The sequence below is a fragment of the Ranitomeya imitator genome, chromosome 3 (genome assembly GCF_032444005.1).
Source record: "Ranitomeya imitator isolate aRanImi1 chromosome 3, aRanImi1.pri, whole genome shotgun sequence".
Taxonomy (NCBI): Eukaryota; Metazoa; Chordata; class Amphibia; order Anura; family Dendrobatidae; genus Ranitomeya; species Ranitomeya imitator.
This window is the reverse complement of record NC_091284.1, coordinates 138,028,708-138,045,312: the sequence shown is the minus strand read 5'-3', so window position 1 is coordinate 138,045,312 and position 16,605 is coordinate 138,028,708. Positions and strand designations below refer to the sequence as shown.

General features: G+C 41.3%; 1 protein-coding gene across 2 annotated transcripts in view; it reads right to left on the bottom strand.

Moving 5' to 3' along the window:
* Nucleotides 1–16,605, bottom strand: part of SH3KBP1 (SH3 domain containing kinase binding protein 1) — a 497,532-nt gene that overhangs the window by 79,880 nt on the left and 401,047 nt on the right. For both annotated transcript variants that reach the window (XM_069761512.1, XM_069761513.1), the window contains 3 exons: nt 4,952–5,003; nt 1,790–1,873; nt 168–330 (listed from right to left, as the gene is read on the bottom strand). In XM_069761512.1, coding sequence (XP_069617613.1) covers nt 168–330; nt 1,790–1,873; nt 4,952–5,003 — 299 coding nt within the window. The remainder of the gene's footprint in view (nt 1–167; nt 331–1,789; nt 1,874–4,951; nt 5,004–16,605) is intronic.

The window sequence follows — 16,605 nt, the reverse complement described above, 5'->3', positions numbered from 1 at the left end:
GTAACTGTTCACAATAACAGTCATTTTGAGCAGGGGTGCCCAGACTTTTCCATGCCACTGTATTTGTGACAGGGTATGGATCGTGGTAATATACAAAAAATTCATTGTAAATCTTCAGATAAAATAAAAAAAAAAAAAAAAAGATTAGATTCTAGTCCGAGACTTACCGTGCATGTGTTACAGGTCCTGCTGGTCTCTCTGGCCTCCGAGGAGGAAGAGTGCCAGATTTATTAGAAGTGCTTGTTTTGGGTGGGCGAGGCTTCTTTGGAGGTATAGCGGGAACTGAGTGCTTCTGTGAACTGTCCCCTTTGTGTTCTCGGTCTGACCTCTCTGTAATAGAATGCTTGATCAAATTAGAAAGAGAAATCAAAAGGACTAGCAGAACGATAATTCATTGATTTCAATAAAAGAAATATCTTAATCATTAAATTGAATATCCTCACTTGTATAATTTGCAATACTAAGAATACAATGGAGATTTTACTTTCCGAACACCAAGGAAAGACATACATGAACAAAGAGAAAAAAGCAGTGTGGGAAAAGATGTAAATGAGCAGTCAGTGAATTATCAAAAATGCATATGCATATAACTAAATATCACATAGAACAATGAGCAAACATGCAATTAAAAACATTAGAACTACATGGTATAGGTACTTGAGGGTTATAAAAGACGTGTCACAGTAAGATTACATAACCAGTTACATATCCAATGAAGAGCACATGCTGTATGAAAGATAAGACATTTATATAGCATGAAATGAGAAAAAAAAAAAATCCTAACACCAAATGTGACAGTTTCCGGAGATACAATATTAGTACTAATGCTAATGATAAGTGGGAAGACCCACCCACGGCAACACCCCACACATACTGCCCATACAAGTGATATTTGCCAATTTATGGGAATCCATTTCATGTCTGTATTTTACATTGCATTATAAAGTCTGGCTAGGGAATCAAAATTTTCTTAAACAATGTTCTTAATAACTTTTTTTATATAAAAGGTTGCCTTGGAGGGCCAACAGCTAATCATGGTCTGTAGCCTCAAGTATGGTTAACCCAGTGTAACCTGGGTTCAGGATGCCTGACGCTGCCCTGGTGTGACCTCTGTCTCCTACTTCATGCAGCCCGTCCTACTGCATGTCCTATGAAATCTAGGACGGGTTGTGATTAATGGCAGCTGCCATCTTTAAAATACTGGCAGAGTGCAGTAGATGATAAAGTGAACATTTCTGTTATATAAAGGTATTTAGAAAAATGTTTAATATTTAAATTAAATATTTATATTTAAATTTGTATTTATTTTTTTTGTTTTACAATTGCCAGAGAACCCATTTAATCAAGCTCATGCATTTATGATAAACCAACAAATTCTTATTATCATTTTTCCGACACAGCTATTTCCCTTTGATCATATATTTAAATACGATGGAAATCTATTTATTTGCCATTACTATTACAGGAAACATAGGATTGCTTCATAAGATTTTATTACTGATTTCAATGTATAAATGACATGCCCTGACTGATAATAATAATGGGATGACTCTACCGAATCTGACTCATTCTACACAGAAAAGCCAGAAAATGAGCCGGGAAAAAATTTTTTAGAAAATGTCAACCTGTTGTGTACTAATAACTAAAGTGAAAATGGAAATGTAGCAAAAACATAGATTAAAAAAAACATTAATAGCATAATGAGTTTCCAGAGAAAAAGCATTTAAGTAATAAAATGTTATTTTCTGCTTCTAGATTTCCTTCCTGTAGAATAATGCACAGCACTGACCCTTCTCTTCTGGTCTGTGTGGGAGCGTTTCAGGCCTTTCTGGGGGAATCTTCCTGATGTCTTGCTTTCTGTCAGTTGCACCCACTGCGTGAGAAAAAGAACACTAAATAAACTTATCTACAAGAGGAGATATCAGCCAAACAGGCCACAAATCCAACATTCAGCGCACAGCACCGGGATTACAGCCATGATTCAGGCAGCACACTCCAGGAAAGCAGCCAGCCGTACAATACCGTGCAAGAAGCTTAGTCAGGACACCTTGATGGAAATAAGATTATCTTGTCTAGCACCGTACGCCATCTACTTACAATTCATGAATGTAAATCCAGGATGTATAGATTCTCCCTCACCTCTTTAGGGAATTTATACCGCATGTAAGATAAATCTCAGCTGACAAAACCCTGTCTACATGCAGATATAAAGCCAAATAGTGTCATTCCTGGTCACCACGTGTGTAATGATGTGGATGCGCCCTGGGCTCAATTCCCTGGGTGCACTAACCAAGAATAGAAAATGCTCCGCAGAACCTCATTATCTCACTGGTGATCGTCATTTTTTCCTTTATTTAAACAGCTGCCCGTCATGCACTCAGCCTTTTTATGAGCACAGATGTGAACGCTTCCTATGCCTTACGGTACAGATAAATGGTATCCTGCTACAGTGTACACATACCACTCCCAGATTGCTAATAATGCAAATGACTGACTAAAGAAGCACTCCCGAAAAAAAATGTAGTCCCTAATCACTTAGCAATAGGTTGTGTATATGAAGGTACAAGTGTTAAAATACTGACTGCATCTTCTTCAGTCCCCAGTGAATTTCTGACACAATGTAACCTCAATCAGACTGAACGGCTCACACAGCGTCTTCTGTTTGTTCTAGAAGTTTATTTCTCAGTGTAAGTGTCACATCTCCATTAGGACCCGATCCTGTGAAGAGCTTCTATCGCAGGATCAGGAAGAGATGATGGAACCAGAAGCTCTGTATGGCACAGGCTCTGTCCAGCCATAGTGCCATCTAGTCTAGCATCATGTGAGTGTGCTGTCCAGCTGGAGTTATCGGCTACCTGTCCAGACAATTGGAGAGCACCACACCCAACCTAAGATTCCAGATTACTGCTGGAAGCTGCCACATATAGCTTTGTGCTTCCCGGGTTTAGGTCTGTGGTTTCTGCTCCTGTGCTGTATTTGTACTTTTCTGTTTTGACCTCAGCCTGTTTATTGATGTGTCTCCTGCCTGACGATTTTTTACCTTTTCCCACCTTTTAATTTGGACCAGCTACCTGACTATCCTTCTGGCCAGCTTGCAACCCCAAATAGAAGCTGACTCAGTAGCTGTTACCCAGAGACCCCTGTGTAAGTCTAGATCCCTATACAGGGGTATATGAGAGTCTTGATGTGATATTTACATAGGGACAGCAGCTACCAGCTTCCAGGACGCTGGAAAATGCTGTGTAATTTGGCTAGTATGAATTGCGGTCACAATGTGCAAATGAGGATTGTAACGGTGCTAAGAACCAGAAAAGACCAATTCATATTTTAACACTATTGCCGAGGGATTGGAGAATAGTTTTTTCTGAATTTGCTTCTTTAAACATTTTTCACTTACATAATATTAATCCTCAGTCAGTCAATATACCATGAAATGAACTTGTAAGAGTAAAAGGGCTGTGTAAGGAAGGACAAAAAATTATAGCGCAACATTATAGCGTATACTGCGCTTATGCAATCCACTGTGTCTCCATGGGAACTGACTATAAGCAAGCCCCCCAAGTAGTTAAATTGTACAGTGATGTATTACCCCACTCTTCCCCCCCCCCCCCCCGTCTTTTAGTAAGATGAGAAGGCTAAGAGTACTGAAATTACATCATGCTTCCCCAAAATAGGCACATTATCAGAAATTTACTTTACAGTGACCTTTCTTTTCCTAAGTGCTATGACATCCCCAGCTTCTCAATCTATTATATATATTTATTGCAGCGAGCTCATACCCAAATTTAAGATAATGAGGCGGTCGGTTACCAATAGTGCATTTAGTTTTGCCAACGCAAGAAGCATTTACCAATAGCTATGTGTTTCTAACTGCAGATGACCACTAGATGGCAAATGTCACTACCTTTTGAGAACCCTCTTACAGTAAAACTTTCATATTTTTTAATTCCCAAATATTCAAAACAAGCTTGAAAAAAGGTTCAAGACTCCTTGGCTGAGACATCGCAAGCTCAGGTCAATACATTTACTTTTAACCATTTGGAGTGCTGTTTTTGGATATGTTTATGTGGACTATTCTGGCTAGGGTCTTGTGGCTTACACTCCCCTGCTATACTAGTTACCTGTGCTTGTCTGTTGTTCTTGTTGGTAGATAGATAGGTGTTTGCAGATGAATCAATAATTGGAACAAACCTAGTGTCATTACTAGAAATGAGCTTTTCCATTTACGCTGCCATGTTCGGTGTCCAGTGTGGTCCGTATCCTTAATCTGGCACACTGGTATAGGTCTTAGCCCTCTGATGGTATAACGTTATGTGAGCCCAGTCTCCAAGCATCACGTTACCTGCATCGCACCGTGTTGTCATGATGCTGTGAAGCATAATAAGCGCCAAAAGAGCCTAAAGCTATGTTGACACGTTGCGTTTGTTAGTGCAAAAATTAAGCTGCATTTTACAGTACTAGCAAAAGCTAAGTGATTTCAGAAATCTTATACACACACACATTGGTTTTATTTTTCTGACTAAATTGGGAAAACTGCTGCGTTTTGAAAACTGTAGCATGTCACTTCTTTCAGCATTTTTGCAGGATTTTTTCACCCATAGAAAGCAATGCGGAAGTGCAAAAACCTAAGGAAGTTGCATGATGTTTTTTTTTATACACTTAACTTTATCAGCATGCCCAAGAGACAAATGTACCTGATAAAAATGCAGCAAAAAAAACAAACAGCAAATATGCAGCAAAACCTGCTTTTTGTAGGCAGCTTCTTTACCGCCAAGAGAGCAGGTTTTGCCTGTCAAAAAAAAAAACCGCAGCATAAACGCAACGTGTGAACATAGTCTAAGATGCCGGACCAAGTATGCAGGGTGCAGAAATTAAGACTGGATGTTAGACAGGGGCAGCGTGAATCTATTTGCTCATCTCTAGTGATTTCTTTGATTGGCTTTTCAGTTACCTGCTCCTGGTTTGGGGACTGGCGCTGATGGAGGAGGTGGCTTCTTCGGTCTCTAAAAAATGAAAATATACATATTAGAGCAAACACCTAAAATACAAAAAAATGTATATTATGAAATATACATCTCTTTCTGAATTCCAGAAATATATTTGTACATGCTACAGTTTTAGACAGGTGGGGAAAAAAATGCTGCAATGTAAGAATACTTTCAAATATAGAAGTGTCAATAGTAAATTTTAATCAAGTAAGAAAACAGCAAAATGAATGAACAAAAGATACCGTACATCTAAATCAAATCAATATTTGGTGTGACCACTCTTTGCTATAAAAACATCATCAATTCTTCTACATAGACTTGCACCCAGTCTTTTGAAGGAACTCAACAGAGAAATTGTTCCATATATCTTGGAACACTAACCACAGATCTTCTGTGGACGTAGGTTTGCGTCAGAGATGACTGAATACATTTACTGGAATTGAATTCTACTTGAATTTTACGAAAATCCACTTTCACAAAAAATGCCGATTTTCAGCAATTTGCTTCAGTGTGGATTCAGTAAAACAGGGGCTGCTGGCCATTTTTGTGAACCGTAAGACCATTTATTTATTTTACTCACTTATATAGCGCCATTAATTCCACAGCGCTTTACATACATGATTGGCACTGTCCCCAATGGGGCTCACAATCTAGATTCCCTATCAATATGTCTTTGGAGAGTGGGAGGAAACCGGAGAATCCAGCGGAAACCTACACAAACATGGGGAGAACTTGCAAACTCCTTGCAGATACTGTTCTTAGTGGGATTTGAACCCAGGACTCCAGCGCTGCAATGCTAACCACTGAGCCACCGTGCTGCCCATGATAAAAATGTTAAAAAATAACAAAACTTATATTCACCTTACCGCTCAGCTCTCTGGTCCCTCAGCTCCTCATTGCCGCCCGTCTGGTCCTCATTCCATCTTCACGGAGTGAGGACCTAGAAAACTCAACCCCTATGTATCTATTTGAAACTCATCAGATGGCCGAGAGACATGTGTGAATTATAAAACACTAACAATACTTACGCAGAAATAGATCCGTTTGTCCATTTGATGAGTTACAAATAGATACATAAAAGTTGAGAGTAGGACATAAAGGCTAGCATAACATGTAAATGGCATCTAGAAGAAAGGTTTGCAATACCTAATTTAAATTCGATATTATAATGTAGATAGAACTTTGAGAAAGCAAATCGCTAAGTGTAATGAATATTAGGATATCTTCATACCTCAGCTTCTCTGGAGTCTGATCATCATGAATACCGCCACATCCTGGATGACGTAATGGCATGTGTCTCAGACTCAACTATATGCGATTGGCTCTAAGGTAGAGTCTACATGATTGGCTCTAGGGTGTGCGCGTCAGGGGAGGAAGGCGGGGTTTAATCTATAAACCGCGAGTGGCTCTCAATGTGGCTCATAGATTCATACTCCTACAATACCCTCTGTTTAGATATACAGTTTGTCAATGTGACTCTAAGGAATGTGCAATTTCTGGTTATGCTTTAGTAACAATAAAGGGCATAGTGCAATATTCCTGCTATAATTCCACTAAGGGCAGAGACACACTGCCGTATTTCTCGTGGTGCGAGAATCACATGGTAAAACTTGTGCTGGCTGTCCGCTCTCCTGACCTGAGCCTGACAGCTGCATAGTAATCCATCATGCTGTCATGCTCAGGTCAGGAGAGGTGCCGGCCAGTCCGTGCAGTGCCCTGAGATTCTCACACAAGAAATACGGCAGCCTGTCTCTGTCCTAAGGGCAAGAGTGCAATATATTGAGGACAACTATGAGTGATATCCAATTGGGACTAAGTCCCTGATGTGGAGACACTGTAGGGTATAGAAATAACTTTGTCCGGGGGAGAAGTATAAAAAGGAACCCCAACTTGTGATTGGACTGAATAAAATAATATTCCCACATAAATACGTCTTAGGGCGTAGGTGCAATACTATTGTAGGTGGTGATCTACAAATATAATATTATCCTGATGTTATAACAATAATCAGGGGAATATTATCAATTAGTTATTAGAAGGACAATAGTTAAAACAGAGGACATTAGCAGATATGAGTATTTTTATGAAATATTAGTATCCAATATATGACCTCAGAATGTAAAGTGGGGTTGTAGTGGATAGACTGCACAGGCACGGTGGAGTTGGAAATATATAATTTTAGAGTAATAACAATAAAAGTTAAATTTTATCTTCAGCCCACCTCAGTCAGTGATTTTGTTCTCATTGAATCTTCACATTGGATTGCCATCAACGGCTCTGATAGGGGTTTGATAGGCCAGGGTTCTGCTCATGCGCCTCAAAGGTCATGGCCTACGCCGAGACGTCATGTTCTGCCAGTTCTGAGCAAATAGCAATGCTGGAAACCTTTTGATTTCAAAAGGAAGTAATATCGAAGCAAGAAAGGGGAGAAGCCAGCGCTGCCTATGGTCAGAACGCAATACATAAAGTGCAAATGCACATATTGATTTCTAACTGTATTTCAAAATGAGACATTTAGCAAACAATTGCTCCAGTTAATTGTGCACCTGTGTCTCAGCCTGTCTCACCCTTCATCTTTGGTGCGGGTTTGGCAGTGTGGAAGCCAGATCTGAAATGTCCGCACTGGACCTGATCGGCCTTTACCTGCTCTTGCATTTCCTGGCACCAAGGGAGTGATTCTGAAAATGCTCCAGGTACAGTTCGCATGTAATGTGGTCCCTTTTTTTAAATTTTATACTCTTTATACATTCAGGAGGCCATAATAGCACAACGTAAATAAAATACGTAGATTAGGACTGCCCCATTATGAGAATGCCGTGAAGTGGCGGGGTAGCTCAAAGAATTGATCAATTGTTTGCTAAATGTCTCATATTTGAAATACAGTTAGAATTTCTGTGCAATTGCACTTCAGTTATTGCGTTCTGACCATAAGCAGTGCTGGCTTCTTCCCTTTTTTTTGCTTCAAAAGGAAGTACACATGATTTGTCTTTCATCTGCTGCACTAAATTTTCTTGGCCAACCTCCAATTTTGCAGTCCCATTTCTTTATGTTTTTTTTTCAAATGAGCTTCAATAGCGTTTCCTAAAATCAGAGTCTACTTTGAAATCTTTGTCTCGAAGAGGCCTTCCTGGCACAGAATAATAGCTTGTGTCTTGTGCTTGTCTCAGTCTTGCCATGGTGTATGACCTGTGACATGAAACTGTCTTCCACAACCTCACCTTTGCAGCAGACTTTGGCTGTTCCTCACCCTGCTACACAGACGTTTCTTTTTCAGCTAATTACTATGTATCTATAAATGAAAATGATTTATACCTTGTTTGGTCGAACTGGTTACTCCTATGCTTGAATATAATTCTTGATGTTGTTCAAGCGTAACTACAATAATTGATTATTTGATGCCATTTTGAAGTCAAGGGCAGTCACACCAAAATTTCATTTGGTTTAGATTTCTCTTTTGTCATTCACTTTGCACTTTGTTAATGGATAAAAAACTATTAACACTTCTATTTTTGAAAGCGTACTTACTTTGCAAAATTTTACCTGCCTAAATCATTTGCACAGTACTGCATACAACTGTACAAGCACACAATTGCATATGTCTGGGCATATGTTCATCATAAAGTTTCACATGGCCGGCCAAATGTAAAGCCTAAACATGCTGTGAATCTAGGCTTAGATAGAGGGACAGCTAGCAAAACCTCTAATGTCATGAGATGGAAACATTATTCACATAAAAACATCCATAATCTCTAAACAAACATGAATTCAGACTCCACTAAAAGAGTCTAATGTGCTCTTTAACTTCGCTAATGCTTTTGCTGATGAAAGATCCTACAGGGCTTTGCAGGTGCTTATTTAGATTGCATATAGAGATTACATGCGCACAATCTGCTAGGTAATGCAAATATATTTTCTTCTACGTAAAATATATTTATTTTGTATAATGTTCAATGCGCAGCTAAATTCCCGGTGAATCACCATTTAACATCTGAAACTGATCCATGGAAATTGCAAAATGAACAATTTGCTCCATTTCACATCCAGAGTACCAATTTCCTCATTGCCTGGTTTCCGCAGTGACCCTGATTTCTGTTTAATTCAGATCAGAATGTATTAATATACAATCATATATTTCTATTTGCAAATATAATGGAATATTACACCCCCACATCCTAAACCTCACCATTTAAACAGATTTTATGCAAAATAAAGAATATCAGACATTAATTCCAGTCATGAATCTCAAATACTCATTGGTGTATTAGGTCAGAAATAAATTAGCAATCAAAAGAACTTTCCTACAAATGTAATCTCCTGCTACCTGCAAAATCATAATTTGCTTTTAATATCCTATGGTAGTAATCGTTAGGTCTTATTTTGATAGATGTATTGTTCCTTTGTTTAGTCACCGTCGATTCAATAAACTTGGGCTCATACGATGGCCACTGCAATAATTAAAAGAACTGAAGGTTCTCTACCGTAAATTAGACGTCAGCCTCAAAAAATGCAAATTGTCTCTTCAGAGAGAAAGAGGACTTGAACTCTATAGCGCCAGCTGTTGGAAGTAGCGATCCTACACGTCAATATGGATCCTTTAGCGAATCTTGCAATATGACTTAAGGCCCCTTCACATTTAGCGACGCTGCAGCGATACCGACAACGATCCGAATCGCTGCAGCGTTGCTGTTTGGTCGCTGGAGAGCTGTCACACAGACCGCTCTCCAGCGACCAACGATGCCGGTAACCAGGGTAAACATCGGGTAACTAAGCGCAGGGCCGCGCTTAGTAACCCGATGTTTACCCTGGTTACCATGCTAAAAGTAAAAAAAAAAAAAAACAGTACATACTTACCTACAGCTGTCTGTCCTCCAGCGCTGTGCTCTGCTTCTCTGCTCTCCTCCTGTACTGTCTGTGAGCCGGAAAGCAGAGCGGTGACGTCACCGCTCTGCTTTCCGGCTCACAGCCAGTACAGGAGGAGAGCAGAGCACAGCGCTGGAGGACAAACAGCTGTAGGTAAGTATGTACTGTTTGTTTTTTTTTACTTTTAGCATGGTAACCAGGGTAAACATCGGGTTACTGAGCGCGGCCCTGCGCTTAGTTACCCGATGTTTACCCTGGTTACCAGTGAAGACATCGCTGGATCGGTGTCACACACGCCGATCCAGCGATGTCTCCAGGGAGTCCAGCGACGAAATAAAGTTCTGGACTTTATTCAGCGACCAACGATCTCCCAGCAGGGGCCTGATCGTTGGTCGCTGTCACACATAACGATTTCATTAACGATATCGTTGCTACGTCACAAAAAGCAACGATATCGTTAACAATATCGTTATGTGTGAAGGTACCTTTAGGATAAAAGCCAAAACAGGATCTCAATTTGCAGACATGGTGTTTCAGGGTATTGCCCCTCATCAGTGCAAAGTATGAGATCTGATTTGGCTAAGTGAGAGACTCTGGACTGGGGTCTAAGGGGTAACATTTCTCCTTGTGGACAGTGACATACTTTGCACTGACGAGGGTATATAGCCCAAAACACCATGTCTGCAAATTGAGATTCTGATTTGGCTTTTATCCTAAGTCATATTGCAAGACTGATTTAACCTTTGTCTGGCTGAGTAGGTACAATTGTAACTATTCCGTTTTAAAATTGCAATAACTTTTTTTTCTCGAAAAGCCGTAGAGGGCTGAAATTTCGTGACATCTCTGCAGTTTTGGTCCAGAATATATTGGCCAAATTTCAATAAAATATATATGAAGGTACAATTGTACCTCTGCAGCCTGTTAACGTTGTAAAATTATGCAGCCTGACGAAGGTTAAAGGGTTGATTGTGACTTCTGGGATCGCTACTTCCAATAGGTGGCGCTATAGAGTTCTAGTCCTCTTCCTCTCTAAAGAGACAATTTGCATATTAAATTTCCCAGAGGAGCATTGCATGGCGAATAAACCTCCTTGTCTTGACAATAGAGTTGGTATGTCACTCTCCACAAGGAGAAACGTAGCCTCAAAAAAGTCAATCCAAAGTGCGAGCTAATAGGTGTCTCCTTTTTGTCTGACTAGCTGTATACTGCCTGTTGTCTAGTGAAATTTGTTTCAATACATAATGGAAAGTGGTGGGAATGGAAGTTCTAGCATGTATAGTGCTGACAGAATGCTGATGAAGATAAACTACATACCCAAAAAGAGTAGATGGCCGGGCATGAGAACCAAGACAGTTCTTGGACATAATAGATTGTTATGTGCACAAAAAGCATAGAAGAAAAAAAAAATAATTTGCTAAAGAGTAAAAATAATGTTCCTCCTTTATAGAAAATCAGATTACTGAATCAGTACTGCACAGCATTTAAACCAATTTAATTGTGTTCCTGAAGAAGAAAATCCAACAATTACCTTAATCTACACTCGTCAACATTGAAAGTGCAACACCAAGAAGAAAAAGTTGTGGAGCTATGAAAATCATAGAATGGATTAACATGTTAATTGATGTGCAAAAGCTGAAAAGATGGAAACAAAATTTTCTAAATACCGGTATATTGACTTATTCAGCAACAAGTATGAGTGCATACTGCAGCAATCCCTGCCCTTACACGCCTTGGCTGCTATAAATGAGGTCAATATTGGTTGTCTGAAGACTGTTCTACAATGCTGAATGCACTTGGGAACATAAATCATCAAAATCCATAGCTGGCAGCGAGCTTTCCAATTGTCGACCAATGACATCCCAGATTCTCTTGATGGGAGACAAGTCCACAGACGCTGCAATCCATGGTACAATGTTTAGGCCATGTAGACTGCTCACAGTAGCACAAGTAACATGGAACCTGGCATTGTTGTGTTGAAAAACTGCTACTGGGATACAGGAGAAATGTGTCCTACCACTGGTTTCCTGATCAAATCAATGTTACACTGAGCTGTTAGTGTACCTAGAATGAAGAGACTCGAGTACATTATGACAAATAACACCGTAATATCGATAGTAGGAGTGGTGTGATGTTCCCTCATGAAATCATCATACTGTTGCTTCATGTGGTTTCATTAGACTCGAAGAATGGTGCTTAGCAATCCAATCTGTATTGCATAGTGAAATTAGACATCACATACCCAGCCAAGTGTCTACACCAACAGCCAGAAGGAGTTTGCACCACATTATGCTTTGAGCCTGACGTACAGCTACAGGTGTTCCATTGGTACCCCATCATAGTACAGAGCAAGACAACCGTGGAGGCTGAATGGAGGTCCATCTTCTTCAGCAATGTATCCATATTTTGTCTTGAATGCAATGATATCCATAGACTGGTCTCGAGGCCACGTGGGTAATGCCATGAAGAAGCCTTCACAAGGGAAATTGAAAGTGTCCCAGTAGCCATTTACATACTCGGCATACCTCTAAATGCTCCGTCAGATGTCGTACTACAAATCCTCTTAAAGGCCTCTTTCAGACGTCCAGATAATTCCGGTACCGGAGAAATCGGTACCAGAATTATCTGTGTCCGTGTGCTCACGTAGCACATCAGTGTGGCACACGTGCGGCATCCGTGTGCCGCCTGAGGACAACACGGACCGTGCAGGAGAGACAGCGCTACACTAAGCGCTGTCCCCCCTGTGCGGTGCTGAAGCCGCATTCATCTCTTCTCCCCCGCAGGAGAGAAGAGATGAAAGATCATTTTTTCTTTTTTTTGGTTAAAAATAAAGTTTTCTTGTGACTCCCCCCTCCCATCCCCCGTGCGCCACCCGGCCCCTTGCATAGAAATACTCACCTAGCTCCCGCGATGTCGCCTCTCTCCTCTCAGCGCTGGCAGCTTCTCCTGTGTGAGCGGTCACGTGGGACCGCTAATTACAGTGAGGAATATGCGCATATTCCCCCATTGTAATGAGTGGGACCACGTGACCGCTCACACAGCACAGGCTGCAGCCGCTGAGAGGAGACATCGCTGGAGCTTGGAGCTGGGTGAGTATTTCCTGGCCAGCCGGGGGGGCGCACAGGGGATGGGAGGCGGGAGGGGACGCATTAACTTTATTTTTAAGGGGAAAGAAAAAGAAAAAAGATGATTCATCCCTTCTTTCCAGCAAATGCTGCTGGGAAGAAGGGATGAATTCTGGATTCAGCACCGCACGTAGGGGGGACAGCGCTTAACTGTAGCGCCGTCTCTCCTACGGGCGGTACGTGCACACGGAGGAGAGTGCACACTGTTCTCCGTGTGCACGTGTGCGGCACGTATTGCGGTACGTGCTGCCGGCGAAAAACAGACATGTCTCCGTGCTTTCAACAGGGACACACGGTCCGTGAAAACACGGAGACATGTGCATAGACCCGTTCATTTGAATGGGTCTACGTGTGTCAGTGTCTCCGGTACGTGAGAAAACTGTCACTACACGTACCGGAGACACTGATGTCTGAAAGAGGCCAAAGGGACTATGTCACCTGAATTTGGAGGGAACAATCTTCAGCCATAGGGGCGGGGTTTTCGGGTGTTTGATTCACCCTTTCCTTACCCGCTGGCTGCATGCTGGCTGCAATATTGGATTGAAGTTCATTCTCTGCCCTCCGTAGTACATGCCCAATCTTGCCTTGCACAGGCGTGTACTATGGAGGACAGAGAATGAACTTCAATCCAATATTGCAGCCAGCATGCAGCCAGCGGGTAAGGAAAGGGTGAATCAAACACCCGAAAACCCCGCCCCTATGGCTGAAGATTGTTCCCTCCAAATTCAGGTGACAGAGTCCCTTTAAGGCATCGCTCTTTAGGGGAGAACACTATGTAACCATACTCTGTACACAAAGCTCTGTATGGCAGCACATCATCTGCCTGTGGTTCTCTAATATCTGTGCATTAGACAGAGCTAAAAGCCACTGTACAAGTTACATGGTTGCTTTATGGGAAATATCTAGTTTCCTGCAGTAATAGGGGGTTTAGCAGGCAGAGTAACCTAGATCTCTTTGTGGGGTCTGCTAGTAAACAAAATTATTATAATGATCTTTAAGGCTATGTGCACACGATGCGGATTTGCTGCGGATCCGCAGTGGATTTTTCCATGCAGAAACACTGTAGATCCGCACTGTGATGTACAGTATAATGTTATTCAATGGGATAAAAAAAAAGCTGTGCAGATGGTGCGGAAAAATCAGTGCGGAATTACTGCGGATTTCAAAGAAGTGCATGTCACTTCTTTTGTGCGGATCTGCAGCGTTTCTGCACCCCTCCATGATAAAAATCTGCAGTGGCAAATACCGCAGAAAATCCGCATCAATTCCGCATAAAAACAGCGGCAAATCTGCGGCTGCGGATTCTGCCAGGAGATGCGGATTTTGTGCAGAAAATTCTGCACCTGTTTTCCTACGTGTGCACATAGCCTTACACTATTTAAATAAATCAATTGTACCTCCCAAAGCCATAACACATGATACATAAATCTACAAATTGGCAATCACACGCTATAATAATTAATAAATACGCAGGTGCACGTACACTGTGGCTTTACATGGAAATACTAAGCGGCAGCACTCTGCTATTACTGAGTACACAAATGCCACTATTGGCACACGGATAAATATGTGAGGTTCCTTGTCCACATTTTAAGCAGCGTGTATGCTCATCTGCCTCTTTCAGATGAGACCCTAAACACTCACTTCTGTCTGTACGTAGATCTCTACTGAACTGAGGAAAAATGGGATCTTCTGGATTCTGAATCCTATTATTTCTCCAAAAAGGCAAATTTCACTATTCTTACGATTCTCCTCTTTTTTGTGCTCAGCCTTCAACTGAACTTGAAAATAATTGGATGCAGAATCCAGAAGATTCTATTTATCTCCAGTTCATTTAAGGACTAGGCACAGACAAATATGAGGGTTTAGTTTTGGGTCTCATCTGAAAGAAGTTGTTGTCGGCAGGTGGGCATACACACTTTGATTACAACGTGGAGTAAGAATCTCACATTTTTATGTAGCAATAGTGGAACTCACGTAGTCAGTAGTAGTAGAGTGCTGCTGCATAACTTATCACATATACACACTCCTTTATCACAGAATGCACCCTTTATTATGCTATTATTAGGGCATCATGTTTTCTGCATTGTTCTGATCTTCTGTTTTTCCCTCTGTCATTATTCTTCTTGTCAAAGGAGTGTGGCACTGATTGAACAGTGCAATAGAATTTAGGGCCATGCCCCCAACTAGTAACACCCAGTTGTCAATTTACTCATGCATTCCTAGGATGAATAACAGAAAAAAAACACATAACTCAAAGTTTTAATAAATATGAAGTGAAAAAAATATAGGTCTAAATTAAATTTACGGGATCAAATAAATAAAATTGGTATATGTATTCACCCCTTTTCCTATGTAGCCCCTACACATTTCTGGTGGAAGCAATTACCTACATAAGTCACATGTTTAGTGAAATTAAGTCCAACTGTGTGCAATCTGAGTGTCAGGTGGTCTGTCAGTATATACACACCTTTTCTGAAAGGCCACAGAGGCTGCAACACCATGAAACAAGAGGCACCACTGACCAAACACCATGAAGACCAAGGAGATCTCCAAACAAGTCAGAGCCAAAGTTGGGATATGAGAAAAAAATATCCCAATCTCTGATGAACCCCCGAAGCACCATCAAATACATTATCATCAAATGGAAAGAAGATGGTACCACAACAAACCTGCCAAGAGAGGGTCACCCACCAAAACACTCAGCCCGGGCAAAGAGAGCATTAATCAGAGAGGCAGCACAGAGACCAAAGGTAACCCTGAAGGAGCTGCAGAGTTCCCAAGCAGAGACTGGAGTATCTGTCTATACGACCACAATAAGCCGTACACTCCATAGAGGTGGCCTTTATGGAAGAGTGGTCAGAAAAAAAGCCTTTACTTACAGTACACACAAAAATTGTAAGACTCGTTTTGAGTTTGCCAAAAGACATGTGGGAGACTCCCCAAATGTATGGAGGAAGGTGCTGTGGTCAGATGAGACCAAAATGTAATTTTTAGGCCACCGAGGTAAACGCTATGTCTGGCCACAAACAAATACAGCTCATCACCCCAAGAACACCATCCCCACAGTTAAATATGGTGGTGGCAGCATCATGCTGTGGGGATGATTTTTGGCAGTGGGGACAGGGAAAATGGTCTGAGTCGAGAGGAAGATGGAAACTGAAGTCTGTTTCTGTCTATCACTGACTGATTTGAGACTGGGACAGAAGTTCACCTTCCAACAAGACAATGACCCAAAGAATACTGCTAAAGCGACAAACTGTCATTTTGGATGCTATTCACACTAGGGCGTCTGACAGAGAGCGGTAATTCCACATTTGTCCACTATACGCTCAGTGGCGCCGGCTAGATTTTATCCAGGTTATCTGGGGTTAATCTAGCTGGTAATCTGGTTGGAGGCTGGGTCAATATCGTATCTGGTGGTGTATTATCCTTTGTCATATTTCTCCTTCCTATATTTGTGTTTGTTTTGCCCTGTGCACATTATAGTGTTTTCCTGTGTTTCTGCGGCGTGGTGCGTTTTTTAGTTTTCCCTGTCTGTGCTTTCTGTGGAAGTTGGTGTGTGGTCTTATCACTGGGTGGCGGTTTCAGACTAGGGTTGAAACAGGAGTCAAGGTCAGGCCTGGCGGCCCAGA